The sequence below is a fragment of the Mustela lutreola genome, chromosome 11 (assembly GCF_030435805.1).
Source record: "Mustela lutreola isolate mMusLut2 chromosome 11, mMusLut2.pri, whole genome shotgun sequence".
NCBI classification, from domain to species: domain Eukaryota; kingdom Metazoa; phylum Chordata; class Mammalia; order Carnivora; family Mustelidae; genus Mustela; species Mustela lutreola.
The window spans coordinates 91,474,123-91,497,371 of record NC_081300.1 but is presented as its reverse complement, the minus strand read 5'-3'; the positions used below and the strand labels follow the sequence as shown (position 1 = coordinate 91,497,371).

Here is a 23,249-nt window from a genome sequence, read left to right as displayed (position 1 = left end):
GGCCTCTCTTCCAGGTGCTTTAAACACATCATGCCAACCGTTCAGATGTGTGAAGATAGCCAGATGAGCTGGTAGCCACTTTTTCCACCTTTCAACAGGGCATTTGTCTTTGGTCTCCTGAAGATGTTGTTACGCTCGACTTTTTCTGTCCTCCCCACCTCCTCCCTCAGTCACCTCGTGCTTCCGTGCTTCCTTCCAACCCAGCCACCCCCACACACACAACAACCCCCCCCCCACGCCCCGGATCCATAAATCTGAATGTTTCCATTGTTGCTAGAATCATAACCTTTGGGTTTTCCATTTAACCAGGGCGTTTCCCCTTTTCAATAATCAAGAGTACAGCTGCAGGGTACCCTTGGCAAGAGAAAAAAAACAAGGCAAATGAACCATTCCCGAGTTTCTGATCCCCTTCCAGATTTGTTACAAGCGAAAAAGGAAGAATAATATGAAAAAGGCCGGAGCACATTTTGGAAAATCGTAAAATTACACATTCCAGTCTTTAATAACCCAAAGATCTGATGCAGAGTCCTAAGAAAAGCAAAAGTCTGGCTTATTCATGAAAGCGGGTCCCGAGTGTTCTCAAATTCCTCTTGGACCTCATCACGTTGTAAAGAAATTCCAAAGCATGGATCCAAATTTCAGGTCGGTGGTGATCAATGGTTGGGATGGAATTCCTGTGTTTGTTTTGGTCACGGTTTCGGTTCCTTTCTCTTTACTGGGAGCCCGATAACCGGTCAACAGCAAAGCTCTCTTTCCCAGCCGAGCCGTGTTTACCTTCCACAGTTGGGGAACGGGTAGTCAAGCATCAAGTCTTCCATGAGACAGGCCCACAGTTCAGTCCCGGAAAGGTGTGTAGTAAGAGTGGTCCATTACATTCCACCTGTCCTGAACCCAACTGAGTCTGTTGAATACCAGGAAAGCTCTTCCTGATTCTGAGCACCGCATAGCACTGGGAAATATCCCGGCCCCTTGCATTTTTCTAGTGGTTTCTGATTCTGGATGAATGGCTTTAATGATCAATCCAGAGCACAGATTTTAGGGCCTATCTCTGGTTCTCCTTGGCTATGTGGCGTTGGGTAGATCACTACACCATATCCCAATCTTAGTGCTTGACTAAGTAGGGGGATAATGCTTTAATTTCTTGCAGGAATGGAGATGATAAGTATGCAGATCTTATCTGTCCGAGTAACATGGGTCTCCTCTCTGTTCCCTCTTAGAAGATCAGACAGATGGCTCTGGGGACTGTCCAGTGCTTGAAGGTGCCTGGGGAGATCCTAGAGCAGGAAAACTCACAAGGCTGCTTTTATATTGCTCATCCCATTAAGCAAATATTGTCACTATTCCCAAATGGGTCATTTCGCTTGCCGACTGGGTTCATTCGGATAAAAAATCCTGTTGAACTACCATTCCTTGGTTGGGTGACCTTTGGCAAAGTCAGAAGTGGAACTATGATTCGGGCCTTCTGGGTCACAGCACCCAGTCACCGTCACAGCTCTTTCTGAAGGACAGCCTAGCCTTTCGGTTTTCGTGAAACTCACTTTCCAGAAAAGAGGAAAAGATGGTAACCTTGACCTGATGGGTGGATGGATGGTTAGATGTGTGGATGGACAGAAGGATGCATGAAGGGCGTGTGCATCTCTGTAGTGTTAGATTTTAGCTCAAAGTGGGCCAGACTGAATCAGTATTGTGAGAAGATCCTGAATGGGGAATCAAAAGACTCGGGTCCAACTCTCACTGAACCACCAACTGAAAATCATGACATTTATTTATTTCCTTATTATCTGTCCCCTCAATGAGATCACAAGTTTGGGGAGAGCAGGAGCCTTCGCCCCCTTGCTGTCCCTTTATCACATGCACTTGGGACAGTGTCCGGGACAAAGGAGATGCTCAACCAATATTAATTCCACGAAGGCATCCCAGATCTGCCACTCACCAGCCACACGACCTTAGGAAGCCAATCCAACCTCTTGGTCCCCCGTTATACGCCCGCAAATCGGGGATGGAAGACACCCCCTCCCCAGCTCAGGGGCTGGAATGAAGAAAACAGTGTGAAATTGCTCTAAAAAGCACCCAGCACTGACCAAACGCACCCCACAGAACCCCCTTCCTCTCCCACTCCCCTGACTTCCTTTTGAATAGCCAGGGCAGTAGATGGCTTTGTTCAAATCTTTATTTGGGTTGCCTCTGGATTTCTAGGGTTGGGGGGGTATGGGGCGGTTATCAGGGTGGGAGGAGGAAAGAAAGACAGATGAGCGCTCTCCCAGGACCCGGGGTCCTGGGTCTGATTGAGTGGCATTGATAAAAGACCTTCCCGGCTCTTTGGGTTCCCTCCTTCGGGAGAGATAGTTTGGAGACAGCCGGGTCCAAACACGAGAAGCCCTCCGGCTTGCCTGGCCCTTTGACATTTCACTGGGCCTGCCTCCTGGGCTCCTTGGAAAGGAGACAGACAATGAGGGGAAGTCAGATAGTGGGGCAGGCAGGGGCCCCAAGAGGGGGCGGGGGGAGGGAGGGGGGAAGCCACCCATGGAGCCGTCACTTCACGGGAATCCCAAACTGGAAGGAAACCTTGCTGATTCTTTATCACCTTACAATGGAGGCTGATGATGAATTGCTTTTTGTCGTCTCTGAGGCACCGGGACAGACGGAGCTCGGAGCTCGGAGCTCGGCTGGAACGTTCCCTGTCCCTGGGAGCGCCCTTTTGGGGGTGGAGGGAGGAGGGACAGGCAGAGGTTTGTGGCAAGGTGAAAGGGTTCCTGCACGGTGCACACCCCAGGCACCCCGAATGCACGGACCGTGGCTTGAACCCCGGGCAGGACCACTCAGGACAAATCACTCAGTCCCTCTGAGCCTCAGTTTCCACCTCTGTGGAAAGGGGCCATTCTTCCCCTTGTTACGGGCAATGGGCCCTGGGGACTGATTGTACCCACACCTCCAGCCCCTGGCACCACACCCAGGGCTGAGCGCCATCATTTCCCGCCTCGCAGCCTGCGACAGCCTCTCAGCAGAGCTCTGGAGCCCATCTTCGTCCCCCCTACCCCCCCCTCACGCACCCACCCACCCAGCACAGCAAAATGCCAGCTTCCAAACAGAAACCTCATCATGTCCCTCACGGGTTGAAACCCCTCCGAGGGCTGCCTGTTGGTGTTAGGATAAAATCTAACTGGGTAGCTCAGTCGTTTGACTCTCCGATGCTTGGTTTTGGCTCAGGTCATGATCTCAGGGTCCTAGGATCGAGCCTCACATCGGGCTCTCTGCTCAGCACGGCGTCTGCTGGTCCTTTCCCCCTGCTCCTCCCCCAGCTCATGTGAACTTTCTCTCTCTCTCTCTAATAAATAATTTTTTTTTTTTTTTTTTAATCTAAAGTCCTTAAAATGGCTTACAAGGGCTAGCAGGGCGCTGGCTCCTGCCTTTCTCTGTAGCTCATCTGCCTCCCCTTCCCTTCATTGCGTTTCAGCCACACTGCCCTTGTGTCTGCTCCCCCGTGGGGGGCTGGCTCCCCGTCTTCTCAGGGGCTGCACCCATACCCTTCTCTCTGCCTGGATCCTCAGCCATCTCCCCTGTATTTCCATCCAGGTCCCGCTCTGCAGATCCTGGCTTAAATCCTCCCTGATCCCCCGTTCCTGCCTCCCCGCCCTGCACCATAGGCATCAGCAAGCTCTCTATCTCCTCCATACCGTCAGATCACCCACATAATCAAGCAGTTGCATCACCATATGTAATTATACATCTGACCCGCCTGCAACCGTGAGCTTCCTAAGGGCAGAGCAGTGGCCGGATAACGTGCGCTGGGCACTTCTGGATCAGACACTGTTCTGGGGTTTTGCATGGACCCCCTGGTTCCCATCTCATCATGACCCTACAGGGGAGGTGCTGCTGAGATCCTCATTTTACAGCAAAGAGAACTGAGGCCGAGAATGCGAGCAGCTTGCCCATGGCCACATTTCTGGAAAGCCTCAGCTGCCGGGATGTCCCGCGGCAGACCAGCCACCGAGTCCGGTGTCCCCAGTGGCGGCCTCAAGCTGACCCTGAGCTCACCTGAGGATCCTGCCATCCGAAGAATTCACCCCCTAAAGCCACCTCACACCACCTTCTAGGAGAAAACCTTTGCAAAGATGCTGCTGTAAATGCTGAGACTTAAAATGCACCTGGATGCTTTTTAACTTCTTCCTTCCCTTCTTTTGGGCTGGCCTGAATTTAACTGATGGAACTCCCTAATTCAAACCTGGTGAGCTCTTAAGCAGTACATTTGACTTAGTCTCCAGACCAATCTCTAGTGAAAGATGGCGTTTGGGGGATTATGGCTGATAAGCAAAGGTAACGAGGTCCGTCTACAATGGGACTCGGAGCTCAGGCAGAGCCTGCAGACCAGGCATGGGTTCAAATTCTACCTTCGGGAACCAACAGCCCATGATTTTTGCTTTCTGAGCCTCAGTTTCCCTGTTTGTAAAGTGGGTAAATAATAGCACCTACTCAGTAGTGCTGTTGAAAGGCTGGGGCACAGAACCTAGGCAGGGCTTCCCTTCAATGGGACATAGACCAGAAACTTCGTGCAGGTACCTAGGCCCCAGGGGACATCCTTAACCCCTGGCTCCTGCCTGAAGAGGCGGGCATGTTTGCAGGCCTCTGGTCTCCAGCCCAGGCAGCAGTAGACACGCTGGGAGCTGGGCCAGGGGGCCTGTGGAGGTGATAATATTGTTCAGAATGTCAAAATTCAAGGAGCTTGGATAGGCTTCAGGTTAGGTCTGGAAACTCAGCCTCCCCTGGGTCAGCTCCCAGTCCCAGGCTTGAACCAAGGACAGCCCTTCCCTCCTTCAAAATGGGAGATGGGTAAATGTCAAATAGACCGTGTTACTTTCCTCAAGTAACCTCAGCTCCGAGAAGACTGCTGCAGGATCCGTGTCCATCAGTTCCTATGAGCTGACTTAGAAAATAAAGACAAAGACGAAGAAGAGGAGGGAGAAGGAGGAGGAGGAGGAGGAAGAAGGAGGAAGAAGAGGAAGACAAGGGCTAGGGGGGATGAAAGGAGGGGAGGAGGGAGAGAAGGAAGAAGCGGTCACTGTTTCAGACACTGGGCACAGGACTTCTAAAGGCATCGAGCTGGCCACGGAGGCTGGGAGGTACGACAGGCCACTCTTAAAGACTAAGATTTGGGCCTGCCGGAGCAAACCAGTAACTGATTATTGGGTCCACCCTGTGCTAACGATGGCAAGCACCCTTTCATGACATCTTCACACCATGCCTAAGGCACAGGTGCAATCATGAGACCAAATCTACAGATTAGGGAAAAAAAAAAAAAAAAAAAAAGGCTTAGAGCAGTTAAGGAATTTTGCCCCTAATCATAAAAATCTGCAAATGGCAGAGGTGGGATTCATCCCCATTGTACGTGGTCCCTGCCCCCCCTCCATATCTGCTTTCTCAAAACTTCACTCAGAAACAGCGCGCTCTTCCTCTGTGGATGCTCTGCCTGGAGCCGTACCCACCCCACAATCAGACCTGACAAACGCTGGGCGCTGGCTGGGTATCAGGCGCTCTCGGGAACTCAAGCACTGTTGACAAGGTGGGAAAATGAGGCACAGAGAGGCCAGGACGACTGGCTGAGGTCACCCAAGAAGCTGGTGGCAGAGTTGATACCTGAGCCTGTGCCGTCGGGCCCTGTCGCCCACGCTGTCCTCCCCGCGCTGGTCTGCTGTTCACACAAGTGACTGTTCTATCAAGCCGAACTCAACTGCATCTGCTTCGACTCTGGCTCAAAAAATGTGCCACCAGAAATGTCCTTTGGTGTTACAGCCCTCGACTCAGATGACTTAGGAAAAGCCACCCATATCTCATTTGGCAAAGAAGACAATGAAGGGTCTCAGACGGAATTTTAACTAAACTTAAAGACAAAATGCAAGAGAGAGAAGATCGGCTGGGATTTTCTTTTCCATTTTTTTTCTTTGATTTTGTTTTTGATCTGGAAAGGAGAGAAGAGCTCAGAATCCACCCACCTAAGAGAAACCCTAGCACATAAACCAAAGCACATCCAACTACAAGAAGGCTTCCTGCAGCCTAGCTTATAATACACCCAGAAATTCGAGAATCAGCCACCTTTGCCCACTCGTGGCAGTGAACACAAACTCTGCTTCCTCTTCAGCAGCTAAAAAAAAGCACGAGGCAGCTCTACGTTCATGGAAAGATCATCTACAATGTATTCTTGAGCTTCAGAACCCAAGTTGCAAAACAGTCTAATATCAACTGTTAAAAGCAGAAACAGGGGCGCCTGGGTGGCTCAGTGGGTTAAGCCACTGCCTTCGGCTCAGGTCATGATCTCAGGGTCCTGGGATCGAGTCCCATGTCCGGCTCTCTGCTTAGCAGGGAGCCTGCTTCCCCTTCTCTCTGCCTGCCTCTCTGCCTACTGTGATCTCTCTCTGTCAAATAAATAAATAAAATCTTTAAAAAAATCACTTTAAAAGCAGAAACAACTATTTTTATGTGTCTCTGCACACGTGCACACATGTGCATATGTGTGAGCGCATTAAACAGGACTGAACGGTTTTCCCCAAGGAAGGGGCCCCAGAACTGAAGGAGACATGTCAAAGGAAGATCCTTTACTTTTACTGAACAGTTTGAATTTCTTACAATTCCCATGTATTTTTATATTGCTTACATTTTTCAAATACATAAGTGTACTTTTTCCCCCAAGGAAAAGAAGGAAACACAGAAAAAGGTCGTCACACTCACCTTTCCTCTTGGTGCAATGGTAAATCTGACCGTGCTCCTGGGGCAGTGGGTATGGGTTGGGTGGGGGCAGGAGGTCCTGGGAGGGGCCAGACACACCATTCTCGCACTGGTACTGGGACCCCAAGTTGGATGAGGCAGAGAGAGCTCGAGGCTCACTGCTGAAAGGACTGTGATTGGAGGCTACTTTTTGTCTTACTGTGCTCCTGGGAACCACGGGATATTCTTTACTGAAAGAGAGAAGATGGGAAATAACATTGATCAGTGCCCTGATACAGATCCCCCCCGCAGGTGGAACCAAAGGGTCAAAGAATCCACCAGAAATGCATCACAGGATAAGAAACAAAGGAGTCTTTGATGAGCACCGTGATCCAATTATACCCGAATGCACCGAATATGACAGACACACATATTCACGCACTAATTTTTCATGCCTTATACATTAGGCAAGTAGGCTTATGAACAGTTCTATGTGCATGCCAAAAACCAAATGATCATCTCCCATGAAGAACCCCTCTTCACATGGCATTTTGAAATACTTCAACCTAATGTATATGTCTTTGAATTCCCTAATTTGAAAGCTAGAAGAGCTGAGTAGTCACTTAGACTGAATTTCTGGGTTTCCATCTTTAAAACAGGGCTGAAGGGGGCGCCTGGGTGGCTCAGTGGGTTAAAGCCTCTGCCTTCGGCTCAGGTCATGATCCCAGGATCCTGGGATCGAGCCCCACATCGGGCTGTCTGCTCCGTGAAGAGCCTGCTTCCCCCTCTCTCTCTGCCTGCCTCTCTGCCTACTTGTGATCTCTGTCTATCAAATAAATAAATAAAATCTTAAATAAATAAATAAATAAATAAATAAATAAAACAGGGCTGAGGTCTTCAGCCAACCTTAGTGAAGAAGTCACTGACCACCTAGGATACTCAGGTATGATCCCCCGTTACCCTCATCTGGGGAGTTTGCTGCCCGTGCCTTCGAATTTCCTTTTGAGTGGCTGTATTTGTCACCACAGACATTAATATTTAACTTCTCCTCCATGCCTTGGTTTTCCCATCTGTGGAATGGGGCTAGTAAAAATCCCCAGTTCAAAGCGTTGCTGAGACAAGAAATGAATTAATACGTGTGAAAGACTGAACAGAGCAAGTGCTCCACAAAGGGGAAGCATCCTCATTACGCCATTATTTTGAGAGAGTGGGGGCAGAGAGAAAGAGAGGGTGAGAGAGGAAGAAAGGAAGAAGGAAGGGCAAAGACAAAGGAAACAGAGCTCAGAGCATGGGATCTAAGATTAGGCAGATCCAGATTACGTCCCATCTCCATCACTTATAGACTGTGTGCCCTTCGGAGCCTCGGTGGTCTGAGTAGGTGAACCAAGCAGAATAAAACCCAGTCACGTCCTCTCAATAACATCCTCCCAAGGGCTCAACATGTGGTTCCTCACCCTTTTAGGAGACACCACCCACAGGTCTTTGCATTCAGCTTTCAGACCAGTATTCCCACTCTCTTCCTCATGAGGGCTAGGGGTCTGCAACAGAAGCTTCCCCGGGAAGGAGGGAGGGGTGCTCAGCAGTCCCAGGACCCCCCACTGGAAGCCAGGTGGGTGGGAGGGTCAGAGTGGGAGTCTGTAGAGGACCTGGAAGGAGGGGTGGCTCCAAGACCAAAGGGAGAAGCGAGAGAAGCTTTCGCACACACACACCTAAGAGGAGAATGGTCTGGCCTAGAGCACACGTTCATCCAGGCAGGGGAGGGGGCTGCCAAAGCGGAAATTGTGGGCAGGAGAATCACAGTTACACCGTGCAGGCGGTCGGAGGGGTGACCCAGCTCTTTTCTGGAAGGCAACAGGATAGCAGCCCCTTTCTTAAAATCACACAATACCCAGATGCAGCAATCCAATTACTATACATTTTCCTAAGAAGTTGTTCAAGTCAGGGGCACCTGGATGGCTCAGTTGGTTAATTGTCTGCCTTCAGCTCGGGTCATGGTCCCAGGGTCCGGGGATCGAGCCCCACTCTTGCACTCCCGTTCTCTCTCTCTCACTCTTGTTCTATTTAAAAAAAATAAATAAATAAAATCTTGAAAAAAAAAAAGTTGTCCAAGTCTGTGTACAGGGACATAAGCATGAGGCTTCTCTCTGCAGCACTGTCTGTCATAGGGAAAAAACAAGAAACAGCCTAAACGCCTTCATGAATGAGTGGTTAAGTCAACTCTGACAGTGTGGAGAATGGAATATTATACAGGGTTCAAAAAGAATCTGAAGACTGTCCGCACAGGGATGCAGAAAGCCATGTAAGACAAACCAAGGCAGGAGGACAAGGAACAGTGTCTAACTTACGAAAACTACCAGGGCTTCCCTCAGGAACTGGGGATGTGGGAAAACTTTAAGGGCACTTACAGTTTTGTGCAAAGCGGAGCCCTGTTTGGGTGAAAAGTAAAACAAAGACGAAGACAAAAATACTGGATGCCTGAGTGGCTCAGCTGGTTAAGCAACTGCCTTCAGCTCAGGTCATGATCCTGTAGTCCCAGGATCATGTCCCACATTGGGCTCCCAGCAACATGGGGAGTCGGCTTCTCCCTCTGATCTTCTCCCCTCTCACACTCTCTCTCTCTCATTCTCTCTCTCAAATAAATAAATAGATAAAATCTTTTTTTTTTTTTTAAAGAGGAAGATATTCAAAGCCCTCCTCACGCTTCTCCCAAGAAGACTACTTGCAGGTGGGTGGGGGAGAACAGGACTTGAATCTGATTCCAAGTCACGTAGAAATGCAGAGAAGCTGCTAATTCCAGGAAATGCCCAGTCTTCATAAAACGCCCCGGCCCCCATGCCTGAAGCTGTAGCACACCCAGCCCAACATTCTCGCTAACCCAGTGAGCTCAGATAAAGCAGGTCTGTGAAACGAGGAAAATGCTAAGATGATGCGGAGAAACCGCAGCCTTCTACTCTGAGCACCCCCGCACACACACCAATACCTTCCTATCCCTGAAGAACCCACTGGACCCTGATTTCTATTCACATAGTTAAGAATCTGGATGTAGTGGAAAGAAGGAAGGTTCTGGATTTGGGAAGACATGTGTTCTCTAAAAGATCCGCCAGCTAATGCTGTGTGGCCTCGGATGAAGCACCCAACCTCTCTGAACCTGACGAGACTGTTGAAAAGCTCCCACCAGATGCCCTAGAAAATACCTGGCACTTGGTAGAAACTTCTGTTGCACCTTCACAAAAATGACTCACACTTTCAGCCCACAGAATTTCTCAGGGGAAGCAGTCCCATAGCCTGTCTCCCTGACTTGGGAGGTCTTTACTCAGGGGAAAACGGAAGGGTCTAAATTTGGATTTTTAAAATGACGTCTTTATTTTCACTAATCTTGAACTGAAGTTGAGTGTTCCTTTCTGCTCCAAATGTAGGCAACAAGCCACGGCTGCATTAGCAGTGGTAGCGACTGTCATCAACAGAAACGAAGTAATTTCATTTCCACCCAGCTGCTGCACATGCCTCAAGATACCATTTGTGCTTATCACGGCTTCAAAATTACAGTCCTTTAGGACCTGCTGCTAGATCCCGTTATTTAAGGCATGTAGGAAGCACGCGTAACTCCACATCGCCGTCGAAGAACATTCTGATGACTACGTTTCAGGATCGCTGGTTTGCTTTTGGCCATCTATGCATTTAATAGGTTGCCTTTCACCATATTATTCTGAGACAGGGGACCCATAAGGTCCACTGGACCACCAGAGAGGCCCATGGCACCAAACCACCTAAGTAAGAACGTCTCCCTAGAAGAAATAACATATCAGCAAATCCCCAACTTAGTTGTGACTTTTGCCATAAACCTACTTTTTTTTTTATGCCTTAAAAGTCCTCCTGAAATCAGGTCAGGTACCAAGAACACGACATCTAACATGGCATGAGGGCTGCTTCACTGGCCCTTTCCATCCTTTCTGAGACCCTATGAAGTAGGTTTTGTCCCCACATTCTGGGATGAGGCCACCAAGGCCTTGGGAGGTCACCAGCTCGCCCATGGTCCCAGAGCTAAAAGAGACACAATCAGGATTCTAACCGCTACTCCTAGGCATGCTCCTGATGACTTTTTTTCCATTTCTAGGATGCAAATAAACCCGTAGAGGAGCAGAGGGCTCAGGGCCCACGATTCCTCTCCTGCTTTTCCCACCCCTCGGGGGGCAACCGTCTCCAGACCGGCCCCTGCCTGTCATGCAAAAGCACATCAGAGTAGCCAAGTAGGGCACACGGAGCGTCTGCCAAGTTTCCATGAGGCTACAGGGCCCTCACGACACCCGGGGGTCCCCCGGCGGAGCTTTCCTGTGGCATGTACCACCTCTGAACCAAAGCTGGAACTATCCTGAGCAGCCACACTACTCCAAATCTCCCCCTGGGGCCAGAAGTCTGAAAGGAATGAAGTTCACTTTACAGTCCTCTCTGTGGCTCCAGCTACGTAATGGAAAAAAAAAAAAAAGAAGAAGAAGAAGAAGAAGAAGAAGGAGGAGGAGGAGGGAGATTATAATAATAATAATAAAACATTATAAAAGTTGTCCAATCTCGCTGGCAAATCCATTTAGGTCTGCTTAGTTCCAGAACCAAGCTGCCGGAGCTCCAACAGGAAAGGGGAAATCTCTTTTAGTTTTATATTCTTGATGGGGACGGTTTTTTTTTTTTTTTTTTAATTAAAGAAAACAACTCCCCCCCCCCCCGCCACCACCACAGGGGGGGGGAAAATTGGCTGAGGGATTTTACAAGAGAATGTATCAATGGACTCCGCGGAATTCTCCCTTCCAGCGCTGCCAAATTGCAAAATTACTCTCTGGAAAGGCCAAATCCTGCTTTTGATTAGTAACACTCACAGAAGTGGGAAAGCCGTATTATCCCAATAACCGCTCATCCCTCGCAGCTTGTTTTTCCCCAGGGCGCTGGCAACGCCCTCCCCGCAGTCAATCACGAGGAGCACGTCCCCAGGTCCATCGGACAGGTGTCAAAATGGGTGTGTGCGTGCAAGGGTGAAGTGTGTTCTCCACCAGCGCGGGGCTACAGAGGCAGAGGGAGGAGAACACGGCAATCACACGGGCTGTGGGCATCTTCCGGGCTCCCTGACCCAAGGAACACGACCTGTGGCCGTGCGACCCTCTGTCGACCGCGCTTGTGAAGACAGACTCTGGCCCTGCAGCTCGCGAGCATTAGCGAGGAATCCAGGGCACAAAGGAAGCAAAGGAAAAGTGGAGAAGCTCCTGCATGTCTGGGAAGAGAGGCGGCAACAGAGAGCTCTTTTTCTTAGACTAATTCCCATCCTTGTCCTCCACCTCCAACTCCTCCTCAGCCTTGGTCTCTGGTGCTTTCTCAACGCTCCAGCCGCTCTGCTGGTCGACTCCCGCGCATTCCCTCTGGGCAACCAGCACACTTCGTTGGCAGGGTTAGCGACACTTAGAGGTAAAGACATTGTGGCTCAGAGAGGGTAAGCACCTGGCCCCAGAGAGCACAGCTAAGAAAAGGATAAAGCTGAGCTTGGCCCTGGGTCAGCGCTATTCCCAAGTTCTTGCCAGCGAACTTCTACTCGGTCATAGGACGGCGCCTTCATACCAACGAGGAGCACAGAGCAGCAGGGAGACAGAGCCACCCTGTTCTATAAGGCCGTCTGGGGCTGACGGCAGGACACGGGCTGCATGGGCAACGTCAAGGGCTACTGGTCAATCTGTCCGTCCTACCATCTGAGCCATTTTTAGGTTACCGGGATGTCCCAAGCCACCGCTGCCTCTGCCGTTGGCCGCAACCCTGCCGATGCTAGCCAGGGCCCCCAGCACCTCGGCTCTGCCTGGGGTGTCGCAGCCCGCAGACTGGCTTCTCCCCATCTCGGGCCCCCTCTCACGTTCTGTTCCACGTGAGCGAGTGCAGTGAATGACGCCATTGTCGCCGGGTCTGGGTTGTAAAACATTACAAGGGAACACTGAGATCCACGGCCAAACCGCCCGCCGCCAGCTAACGAACGCCCCCAAGAACGTTTTCCACCGTGGCCGACTGAATCGGTCTTTTCACGGGAGCAGGTGGCAGGGGCGCCGGGGTGCTGGGGTGGGGGGCGCGGGGCAGGGGGGCGGCGGCTCGCTCGAGGACGGGCAGCCTCTCTCAAACGACTGACCGAGCGGGGCAGGGCTGGGACTCAGGATCCCCGTCCTCCTGGAGCGAGTTCCTCCTCTGGCTAGTACCCTGATCTGCGACTAAAATTCAGAAAGGGGCCCCATCATCCCACAAGAGCGCTCACGACTAACTTTCTAATTCGCTCGGGGACGCTGTTCTGATCTAGCGTGGCGGGATGCCTGGGCCGGACTGAGCTCGGGACAGATCCTCATTGCTGCCTCTTTCCTGTCTACGGTGCTTTACAGGTCGCTCTAGGACTCAGTTCCCCTGAAGCCCGCAAAGCTGGAGAAGTGCATAGTGAGAACGGGGTGCACAGAGAAGCCGCATGCCTTTCCCCACGCTGATCCCACCAGGGCAGTAGGATTCGAGGAGTGCCAAGAAATTCCAGGATGCCTCCCTCTATGGGTTTAAGCAGCACCCCCCCCCCCCACTTGCGGCAACTTTGGTCGGAGAGCCCGGGCTCCCTTGTTAAATCTCTAGGTAATTCACCATGCGGGTGGTTGTGTGGAGTGGGGCGTTTGAAGTCGGACATGCCTCACTTCGGTAGCTGGCGTCAAACCTGGCCACGGGGGGAGCCGGCTCGGTTCCACCTTTCCCTGAGCCTCAGTCTTCTGTCTGTAAAATGGGAATGATAAGACTCACTGCCTCCCGGGGTTGTAAAACAATACAATGCAGGGAAAGATTTAGCATATATTGGGACGCACGGCTCAGTGTGACACCAGCTTACAGATTGCCCAGGATTCAATTCGGAAGCAGAAGTTCTTACATTGCAAGGTCTCCAGATGGCCTATGAGCCCCCTTTTCCCCTCCCAAAATATTAGATAGTTAGAACTTGTAAATTTTTCTAGGGAGAAGTCCACACTCATATCACCTACTCAATAAAGCTTTGAGCAACACAACAGGGGCAGCTCCAGAATCACGGAGAAAGCCCTGGGTCGTTGCACGGAGCACGGATGAGGTCAGCCTTGGCCTCAGTGTCTCCACTCACAGGAGGAGAATCATGAGGCCCACGTCTCACGTCCTTGTCGTGAGCCCCTAGAGCAAGAACTATGACGGGAAACGACAGACAGGAACTCGTCATTTTGGTTCTGTCTCCTAAAAGTAGCAATTTTAACAAGGTTAACCATGCCTCTGTCTTAGTAGTTTCTTTTTTGTTTGTTTGTTTTCATGATTTGGGAGGGAGGATGGGAAGGTAGAGAGGACTTTCCGAGGTTTGGCTGGGCTCTTTCTGGAGGACGGAAGACTGAAAGGGTCCAGATGAACAGACCTTTCTCGAATTGCTTCCTGTACCGAAGGGGATGGTCTTGAGGCCTTGGTTCTGCCCTGGGGGCTCCTCGGTCACACAGAAGAAAATCAAGCAGCTTCTGGTGACCTTTAGTTCAAATCACGACCTTGGCAAAGTCACCCCAAAGCAACCACCCTTGCAGGAATGCTAAACGGCCCACGTGCTAACGTAAAAATCGGTCCCTCCACCTAAAAACAGTAAAAGTAAATAATCATAATAATATATGATATTATTATAATATTCACAAAATATTTATAAATATTATAAAATATTTATTAAAATATAAAAATAATATAGAATATAAAATAATAAAACAAAATAATAAAAAGATACATTATTTTATAATATAAAATATTTATAGATATTTATATATGTTATATATTATATACTACATATTTATAAAATATATTACATAAATATATACTTATAAAATATATTATATGTAAATATGTAAATATACACATACTTATAAAATATTTATAAATATTTATAAAAATATAAAATATAGAATGTAAAGATAATAATAATAATAAATAAAACCTTGAAAAAAATAAATCTCCCCAGGAGAAAGAGGACTCACTGCAAGAGTTCATTTACACAAAATTCTGAACAGACAAAACTAACTTACAGTCAAAAGAAAAAAGGTTGAAACACGGACTGCTTCTGGTGGGGGTGTGGAGGCAGGAATTAACTGGGGCGGGGCATGAGGGAAATGTCTGGGGTGAGGGAATGTTCTATATTACGACAGGGGCTTGGATTTTGTAGGAATGTGCATTTGTTAAAAAGTGAACAGTGCACTTAAGATTTGTGCATTTCACCGTATGTAATTTTACCTAAAATGGAGATTTGTGAGCAAAAATTGAATCTTAGTTAATGATACGCATGCAGAAGAACAGAGGAGTGGAATATACTCATGTCTGCCACTCAGTATGAAACGCTTTAAGAAAATAAGATGGATGGATGGATTAGAGAATGTCTGGTTGGATGGACAGACAGATGGATGGATGGGTCAGGGTTTGGATGGATGGACTAGGGGATGGATGGATGGGTGGATGGGTGGATGGATGGATGCGTGGATGGATGGATGGATGGATAATAGGGCAAATATACAGCAAAATATTAACTACAGAACCTAAGCAGTGGGTATGTGGGTGTTCACTGTACAATTCTTCATGTTTTCTACAGATCCTCCATTTTTCATAATAAAACATTGGGGGAGCACTGTAGGCACTTCTCATATTCAGCCAGGGTTGAGCACTTAGAGCAAAGGGTTATTTTTTTATAAAATAGTCCAGCACATGGGATCTATTTCCAGATCTGTTTCACGCATTTACCTGAATGCCCTTGCTCATGCTGCAGAGCCCAGGGACTACCCAGGTACAAGCAGGGGACCCCTCCATCAGAAAACCTGTCAAAGGGCAGTTTCGGAGCCCTCCCTAGAGCCACCAATTCAGAACCTCTGAGAAGGAAACCCAGAAATCTGCTTTTCTTAACAAGCTCCCCCTGCCCCCAGGTAATTTCAATGTCTGCCAAAGTCTGAGAAGCACTGCTTAAATGTGAGTGAGTGATTTGCCCACAGACACAGTCCCTGAAGAGCAGGTAGGTGCTGGGGCAGCGGGTGGGGGAGGGGAGGGTGGGGACAGTGTTGCAGACTAACAGGGGGAGTTCGTCTGTTAGCGGAGGAGTTATCGGGGAGGGGGAGGTCGGGGCAGAGGATGGGGGGTTGGGAGGGCTGTTCTGAGCCTCCACATCCTCAACAGACAACCTCGAGCCAAGGTGAGACCCCTTGGGACAAACCTCAAGTTTGCAACTTAGGCTGGCTCAGCTTCCCAAACACAACCCCCTCTTGTTTTCCGTAAATTCACACTTCTCTGGGGGAAGCCGTGTGGCTAGCCAAAAGCTCAGCAAGAAGCAGGGAGTTAATGCCATCTCCAGAATGTTGTCTTGGAAATCACTGCTCATTAACCGGGCATTCCGATTACCTTTAACCGCAAGCATGGGAATACAAGAGTGCGAAGCCATTTGAGAAGTGACCATTTGAGGTTAAGGAGCTGAACGTTAATTTAGAATCAGGAAGCCAGGCCCCGAGAAGGAGGGGCGGTGCCAGTGGAAGGTTTTTAACCTTTTGGGAGCCCCAGAACCCTGAATCCCTTAAAGTGGTTTGAAATTTTTGTCTATTTATATCTTGTGAGTTTTTCAGTCCTTGGCTTTCATTGGACTTTCAATAGGGACCCTGATTAGGAAACCCAGCCCTTCTTGGAGGAAGAAGATGGAGGTCAATAAAAATCACTTAGAGGGGCGCCTGGGTGGCTCAGTGGGTTAAGCCTCTGCCTTCGGCTCAGGTCATGATCCCAGGATCCTGGGATCGAGCCCCAAATTGGGCTCTCTGCTCAGCGGGATGCCTGCTTCCCCCTCTCTCCCTGCCTGCCTCTTTGCCTACTTGTGATCTCTGTCTGTCAAATAAATAAATAAAATCTTTTTAAAAATATTTTAAAAAATCACTTAGAGGCAGGTGAGTCTCTCCTCCTAAGAAACCAAGCTCACGGCCAGGATTCTTCCCCCTGACCAGCTGCGTGGCCCTGGCCACGTCACCCTGGCCTTTGGCTTCCCAAGGACATGGACCCCGTCTCAATGCCTGACATCAACCCGTCTGGGCCCGATGCGGGGCCAAGTGCTTCCATGCCTATGGGGATGGTGTTAAAATATGGGGACACACTCTGACTCTCCTTCTGCCTAGAGGAGGGATCCCTGCCCCTGGAATTCGGTCCCCCCTTGGTTGAGTCCCATTCAACACCAGAATGCAACAGAAGGGATGCTACAGTTTCCAAGGGCTGGTGAACAGAGCCTCACCGCTTCTTCCTGGTTGTCTTGGGGGCAGTCCACAGCCGTGGAAGGAGTTTGACTCCCCAGGGACCAGCCGTGTTGGCCAGGCCGGGTGCACATGCTCCAGGGGACAGCCCCGCTGACAGCCCAGCCGAAAGCCAGCATGGAGCATGGGAGACAGCAGTGTCCCAGTCCGGACATCCAGCCTGGTGCCATCAGCTACCTGCCACCCCAGACAACACCGGAAGGCAGTCAGGGATGGCCCAGATGACCCCTTTCTAAGTTCCTGACCCACAAACCATGAACAAAATAAAAGTGTTTCGTGTTACCTCATGCTTTGCCTTGCATACAGTGGCGACCAGTCAGAACTGAGGTCGTCTGCACTTCCGCGTCCCTTGAACGAGCCGTGGAGGCACAGAGCAAGTGGTTTCTAGAGCTTTGGCTCTTCCTGGATCTACCCTCACATACAGAGAGAGAGGATGGCCTCGCTTGCGGCCCAGGGCTTCCCAGCCAGCCCCAGGGAGACCCGGGAATACTCAGTTACGTAGCAAGAGTCATCAGGACACACGCATTACCTCCTCCACCCGCGCAACAGCCCTGGAGGTAGGTTCTGTAATTATCTCCCATTTTACAGATGAGGAAGTAGAGGCTGGGTGGAGTTGGGGGAGCCCAACCGCGGAGCTTTCTTCCCCGGGGATGCTGCCCCTCTGGGGTCTGATTCACCTCTGCCGCCTGAAGACCTGCCCCAGCATGAGCACTTCATCGGTATGTCTTCCCGCATAACAGACCGACAGAGCCGACACTGGAAAAGTAAGTGACTCTCCAGTCCTCAGTTTCTCCTTCTGCAAAATTGGAAGAGACGCTGTCTCCTCTAGTCCCTTCTGTCTCGAGAATGTCATGTTCTTGGAGCAACTGTCCCCTTTTTCCCCCTCCACTGTGCCACCCCAGGGGGCTTTCGGAGACTTTCTGACCCTTCCTCCAGACTTGCAGATCCCTGCCGGCTTCTACCCTGACCCAACCCAGAAAACCCTTCTTCCCAACACACGCAGACCCCTCTTCCCACAAGGCCTCCCTCCCAGCCTCTCCTCCCCTCCTTCCTCCACCGCCCCTCCCCCCATCACCCCCACCCCCTCCCCCAGGGGCCCTGGCCTTGGCCTCCAGCACCTTCCACTCTTAGGAAGTTCACAGCTTGCCTGAACACATCTTAAAGACTAAAGCAAAGGTCAAAGAAAGCAACATATCATGGAAAACCAGGGCCTAGGTCATTTCAAACAGCGAAAGCTCCCACGCCTTTCTTGTTAAGATGAGCATTTAGGGATATTTCTCCAATTTCTGTTACTTGCATATCACCTTGACAAGTCCACCAAAATTTTATACCAGTTCTACTCTCATTTAATTACTATTTTCCCTTAAATAATCAACCTTACCTCTCCCCTGCCCTCCTCGCTCCTTCCTCAGAACTTACTCTCATTCCAAGCAACGTTGTCTCTAAAAATCTGCCTGATGTTCCCATCTGTCACCAGGCTAGAGGTCCTGCAATTTGGGAAATATTATTTGTTTAGGGTAACACGTTTTCTTAAGCCGCGGATTAACCTTTCGAAACGACCTTGGCACATATTCTAATCGGTCAGCTGGAGACAGGATTTTAAAATAATTTCATCTTCTTTTTTGTGCTTTTTCCACATCTCACCCGTTTTTATAACAAGCGGTTCTTGCTTCTGCAACCAGAGCCCATAAATGAGCGGTGGAAAAACAACTAAGACACCATCTGCATTTTCCAAACGCAGAGAGGCGGGCTCGGAGAGATAGGGTGAGTGTCCAGACGTTTGCCAAGCTAATCCAGACGTTATTTATGTGGGCTACGCACGGGTCCGTGTCCGGCCCTCTCCCCTTCTTCCAACTGTTGGAATTAGAGGAAATGTCATTCCTCCTGCTTTTTCCCCCTCTCGGGCCAGCTGTCACCGGGTGTGTGGGGGACAGGAAACAGGATTACAAGATGAACAGGGAGCCTGCCATTCTGGCCTGGCTGTTATCACGGCCGACTCTGGACAGCCATCTTCCCCACTTGTCACTGGGAGCTGGGACCATAGCCCGGAATAAATGCCGAGTGAGGGCAGAACTGGGAGTAACGGGGAGTCTTCTCCCAAATCAGATACACTGCCTAGGAGCCAGGCACCCTACAGACATTTTCTCATATAATTCTTATAAGAATCGTGGAAGGCGGAGGCTGTCATTTATGCCCATTTTACAGATAAAGATACTGAGGCTCTGTGAGGTTAAGTCACTTGCCCGAGGTCACATGCTCACAAATGCAGAGCAAGGATGGAAGCCAGGTTCGTCTGAGTCCCAGAGCCTTCTGTTGGAGCCACTCTGTCTTACTCCTCCTCCTTCCCAGGGGCCACGTGCACAGGACTGGGCAGATGACCCCGTCTACTCTTCCGGCCTGGTCAGTGCTCAGATCAGCCCTCTGGCTCCCCAGCGCAACTCCTAACACAGCCACAAAGACACACGTGGTTCTTTGGCTGCATGTTTGCACCCAATATGTCAATTAGTGCCTACGGACTACCAGCCAACCCTGTCCCGCCTTTTTCTGCAAGTGCCTACCCAAAGAGGACACGTAGACGACCCCTCAGCCAACCTGCACTGATAGGGGGATGATCAGGACAGCCAGTTCAGACCAAAGTAGAGCCATCTGCCTAAATATATAGCCAGCTGTGTTTAGAACCTCAGGGGAGAGTTTCTGGGGTGACCGACATTTCATCTCTCAGACACCTGTCCTCCCCACGTGTCTCCCCTCCGTGCCTATCATCTATGCCATCAGCTTCCAAAGTGAAGGGCCCAGGCCTGACACAGGAAAGCGCCAAGGGGTCGTGGGGGATAGATATCCACAGTCTGTGGCCAGGGGTTGCCTCTTGGAAAAAGGGACAGCTCCAAGGACACCTAGTGATGGACAGGAGATGGCTGAGCAAAGAGGAAGGAAGAAAGCTTGCGGAAGACCAGACCTGCTGTTCCAAGGGCCAAACACAGTAGGAAGGATACAGGCGTGGAACATCGCCTTCAGCGTGATGGAGACAGAGAGCGGACACTGGCAGGGGTCAGAGCGAGAGAGTGACTGCGTCCGAAGGGAAGGGCACGGCCCACCCCAGGGAGGAGTCTGGGCCTTATCCTGAGGGCAACAGGAAGCCTGGGTGTGTTCTACGCCGTGGAGTAACCTTCGCTGATCTACCTGTGTTTTACAAAGATGTCTTTGGCAGATGCCTGGAGAACATCCTGGAAGGGTTTAAATAACTTAGGAGGCTGTGGTGGGCAAGAAAGTGGGCAAAGCCCGGCAGAAGAAAGGGGGTGAATTCAGACATATGTTAGGAAGGCAGAAACAACAGGACCTGGTGACTGGTTACACGTGAGAGGGCAATTTACAACACCTCAAATCCACGATCCCACCTGCTCTTGACCTTGTGGAAAGGAGGGACACAGGGTTTGCGGGCTAGAACGGGGTGCCTTGCTTCCAGTCCCTACCTGCACAGCCTCGACCCTCACCGGCTGGAGGACGGAGGTGAGAATCTGTCAAAGCCTAAAATCCCTTAGGGACAACTAGAAGGTCGTCGGCCCCTCTCCCTTTCTAGGATACCTGTTGTCAGCTTTTCCACGGACCATAGATTCAATCCAACTCCATTTTCAAAATGCAGACATTCAAAAAGCCAGTTGTTATTTTTTAATGATGATGATTTAAGAGCTTGGTTCTTAGAGTCACAAAAGGCATCTTCCTGATCCGTGATTGGGAAGAAACCCCATTCTAAATGCAGAAATGCAGACGAGTGGGGCAGAGTTACGCACACCTGAAGGTCAGGGTGTAGTTCTTCTTTAAAATCATGCAAAATCTGGGATGCCTGGGTGGCTCAGTCAGTTAAGAGTCTGCCTTCAGCTCAGGTCATGATCCCAGGGTCCTGGGATCGAGTCCTGCCTTGAGCTCCTTGCTCAGCAGGGAGCCTGCTTCCCCCCTGCCTACAGCTCACCCTGCTTGTGCTCCCTCTCTCTCTCTCTCTCTCTCAATCTCACAAGTAAATAAATAAAATCTTTATTTTTTAAAGTGCTTTAAAAAATAATAAATAAATAAAAGCACGCAAACTTAGATCAGGAAAGTCTGCTCACTAGACTGCGGCATGCATTTCCAAACCAGTGTGAAAACGACAACACTATGGCCTTTCTCTGTTCCTCTCCTAGATCCCTGAATGAGTATGTCTGTCCCATCTGCCTGACTCACCCTTCTCCTGTCTTCCAGAAAGGATAAAGAAAAGCTTCCTACGTGACCTCATTTTATTTTGAAACACTAAACCCACCAAAAGAAGAGGGGGGAGGCAAGGAACCCTTTCTTGGTCAAAGGAATCAAGATGTACTTCTAATTCTCTTGCCATATGGTAAGTTATTTTGGAAGCATACGAAGAGGTACAGAGAATGTTTGACAAAATTGGCAATGCTCGTACAATCCTTTCAAATCAGACCAAATTCCCACTATGTACATTTGCTACAACCCCTTCTATTCATCATATCAGCAACTGTGACCACAGGATATGTAAAAATACCGAGCAATTTTTATCACCAGCTTCCAATTCCCCAGTGCCCCGGACCACCACGTGGTGTCAAATTTGTCTGCATTTCACCCCCAGGAAATCGAGTCATTAACTTCCCTTTCATTTACCAAGAGTTGTTGCCAAAAAGAAAATCATTCATCGGCTGTGACTTATGGGAAGAAAGAGAGAAAGGACTGATTTCACGAGAAGGAAAGAGAAGGCAAAGAAAGGGGAGAGAAAGCTGGAGCTTTTGTTGCCCGGGACAGATGGAGAAGGCCAAGTTCCCTGGTGCCTTCTCCCCCTTCCCATCCCCGGAGGACACATTCCCCCCAACACCACCGCCCAGGGCTGTCCCATAGGGTGAGCCACATGGGAGCATGTGGGGGTCATCAGATGGTGGGACCGAAGGTGGCTGTCTCTCCTTTTTCTCGATGGTCAACATGCCTGGGTGTCTGTGGGGAAGGCGGGAGGAGGGAGGCGGCTGTGGACTCTCCTGGGTTCCTTGCGGGGGTGGGAGGGAACTTGGAGAGACCAGAGCCCAGCACTCCACCTTCTTACCTTTGCATTCTCGACATTCTGTGTAGTTCCATATCATCACTGCCCCGGAATCCTTTGGCGAAGGGATTATTCTCAATCTTTAATTGGGTGATCTGCAGGAAGGGGAAGAGAGAGTCGGTTTTCACTCGATGGCTGGAAATGCAGCCTCTGGCGACCAAAAGAAGCAAATTAAGCCAGTCACGTCAGTGGGACCCACCACTTCATTCTAGAGGAGGCTTTGAAAAATTCCCTAGATCAGACCACTTTTAAAAAGGAAAAAAACCTGGTTTCGGTTTGCCCCTTAATTGGAGTCATACTCTGCATCACTCCAGCCGGGCTGGTTTGTTGTTTAATCCCAGCATGTTGTGTTTCAAACACAATCTTGGAGTCCCCCTCCCCCTCGGAAAGTTGGGCACGGTGACATGGTGCCCCTTTCCCGCAGCCTGGTGACCGCCATTTGGAGAAACTTGGTTGCTTTCAAGATTCTGCTATGCCTCATGCCTTGTTCATTTCAGCTTCGCAGAGCTAGCTAGCACAGGTGGAAGCTGGTGCCGAATTAAATAAACACCCGGAGAGAGGGCTGTAACAGGCATGACAGCTGTCTGTCAACTCCAAAGCCCTTCAATTTTCCAGATAAAGAAGAGAGAGCCCTCTTCTTGGAAGTGTTTGCTGCAATGCACAGAGGTTAGCAGTGGAGCAGGATCTTGGGTTCAATGGTCAGAACTTTCACGGAAACCATCAACACGTAGTCTCTAAGCGTGAGCGTACAAGACAGATTCTGGTGAAAGAGGACATCCGTATGGAGTCTGCTAAAATACTTCCTAAAAGCTGCGTGTGAATTGAATTTTTATTTATCGAATCTCTTGAGAGCCACCAAGGCAGCATTCACGAGGTTCAATCATGAAAGCTTCACCTTCGCCATCGTTATTATATCTATAATCTTCTTATTATATAATAACATTATATAATATGTATTTATACTTATAAAATTATATCTATAACAGTGTATCTACCTATACGCTGCTCTCTGCTTAGTATTTTTATTTAAATTTCACCACCTTTTGTTTACATCTATTTTATTTTATTTTATTTAGATTTTATTTACTTATTTGACAGAAACAGTGAGAGAGAACACAAGCAGGGGAAGAGGGAGAGGAGGAAGCAGGCTCCCCACTGAGCAGGGACCCCGG

The 23,249-nt window shown here is 49.7% G+C and overlaps 1 protein-coding gene across 3 annotated transcripts in view; it reads right to left on the bottom strand.

The window, feature by feature from the left end:
- Nucleotides 1-23,249, bottom strand: part of TBX5 (T-box transcription factor 5) — a 47,706-nt gene that overhangs the window by 4,634 nt on the left and 19,823 nt on the right. For all 3 annotated transcript variants that reach the window (XM_059139062.1, XM_059139061.1, XM_059139063.1), the window contains 2 exons: nt 22,081-22,172; nt 6,721-6,947 (listed from right to left, as the gene is read on the bottom strand). In XM_059139062.1, coding sequence (XP_058995045.1) covers nt 6,721-6,947; nt 22,081-22,172 — 319 coding nt within the window. The remainder of the gene's footprint in view (nt 1-6,720; nt 6,948-22,080; nt 22,173-23,249) is intronic.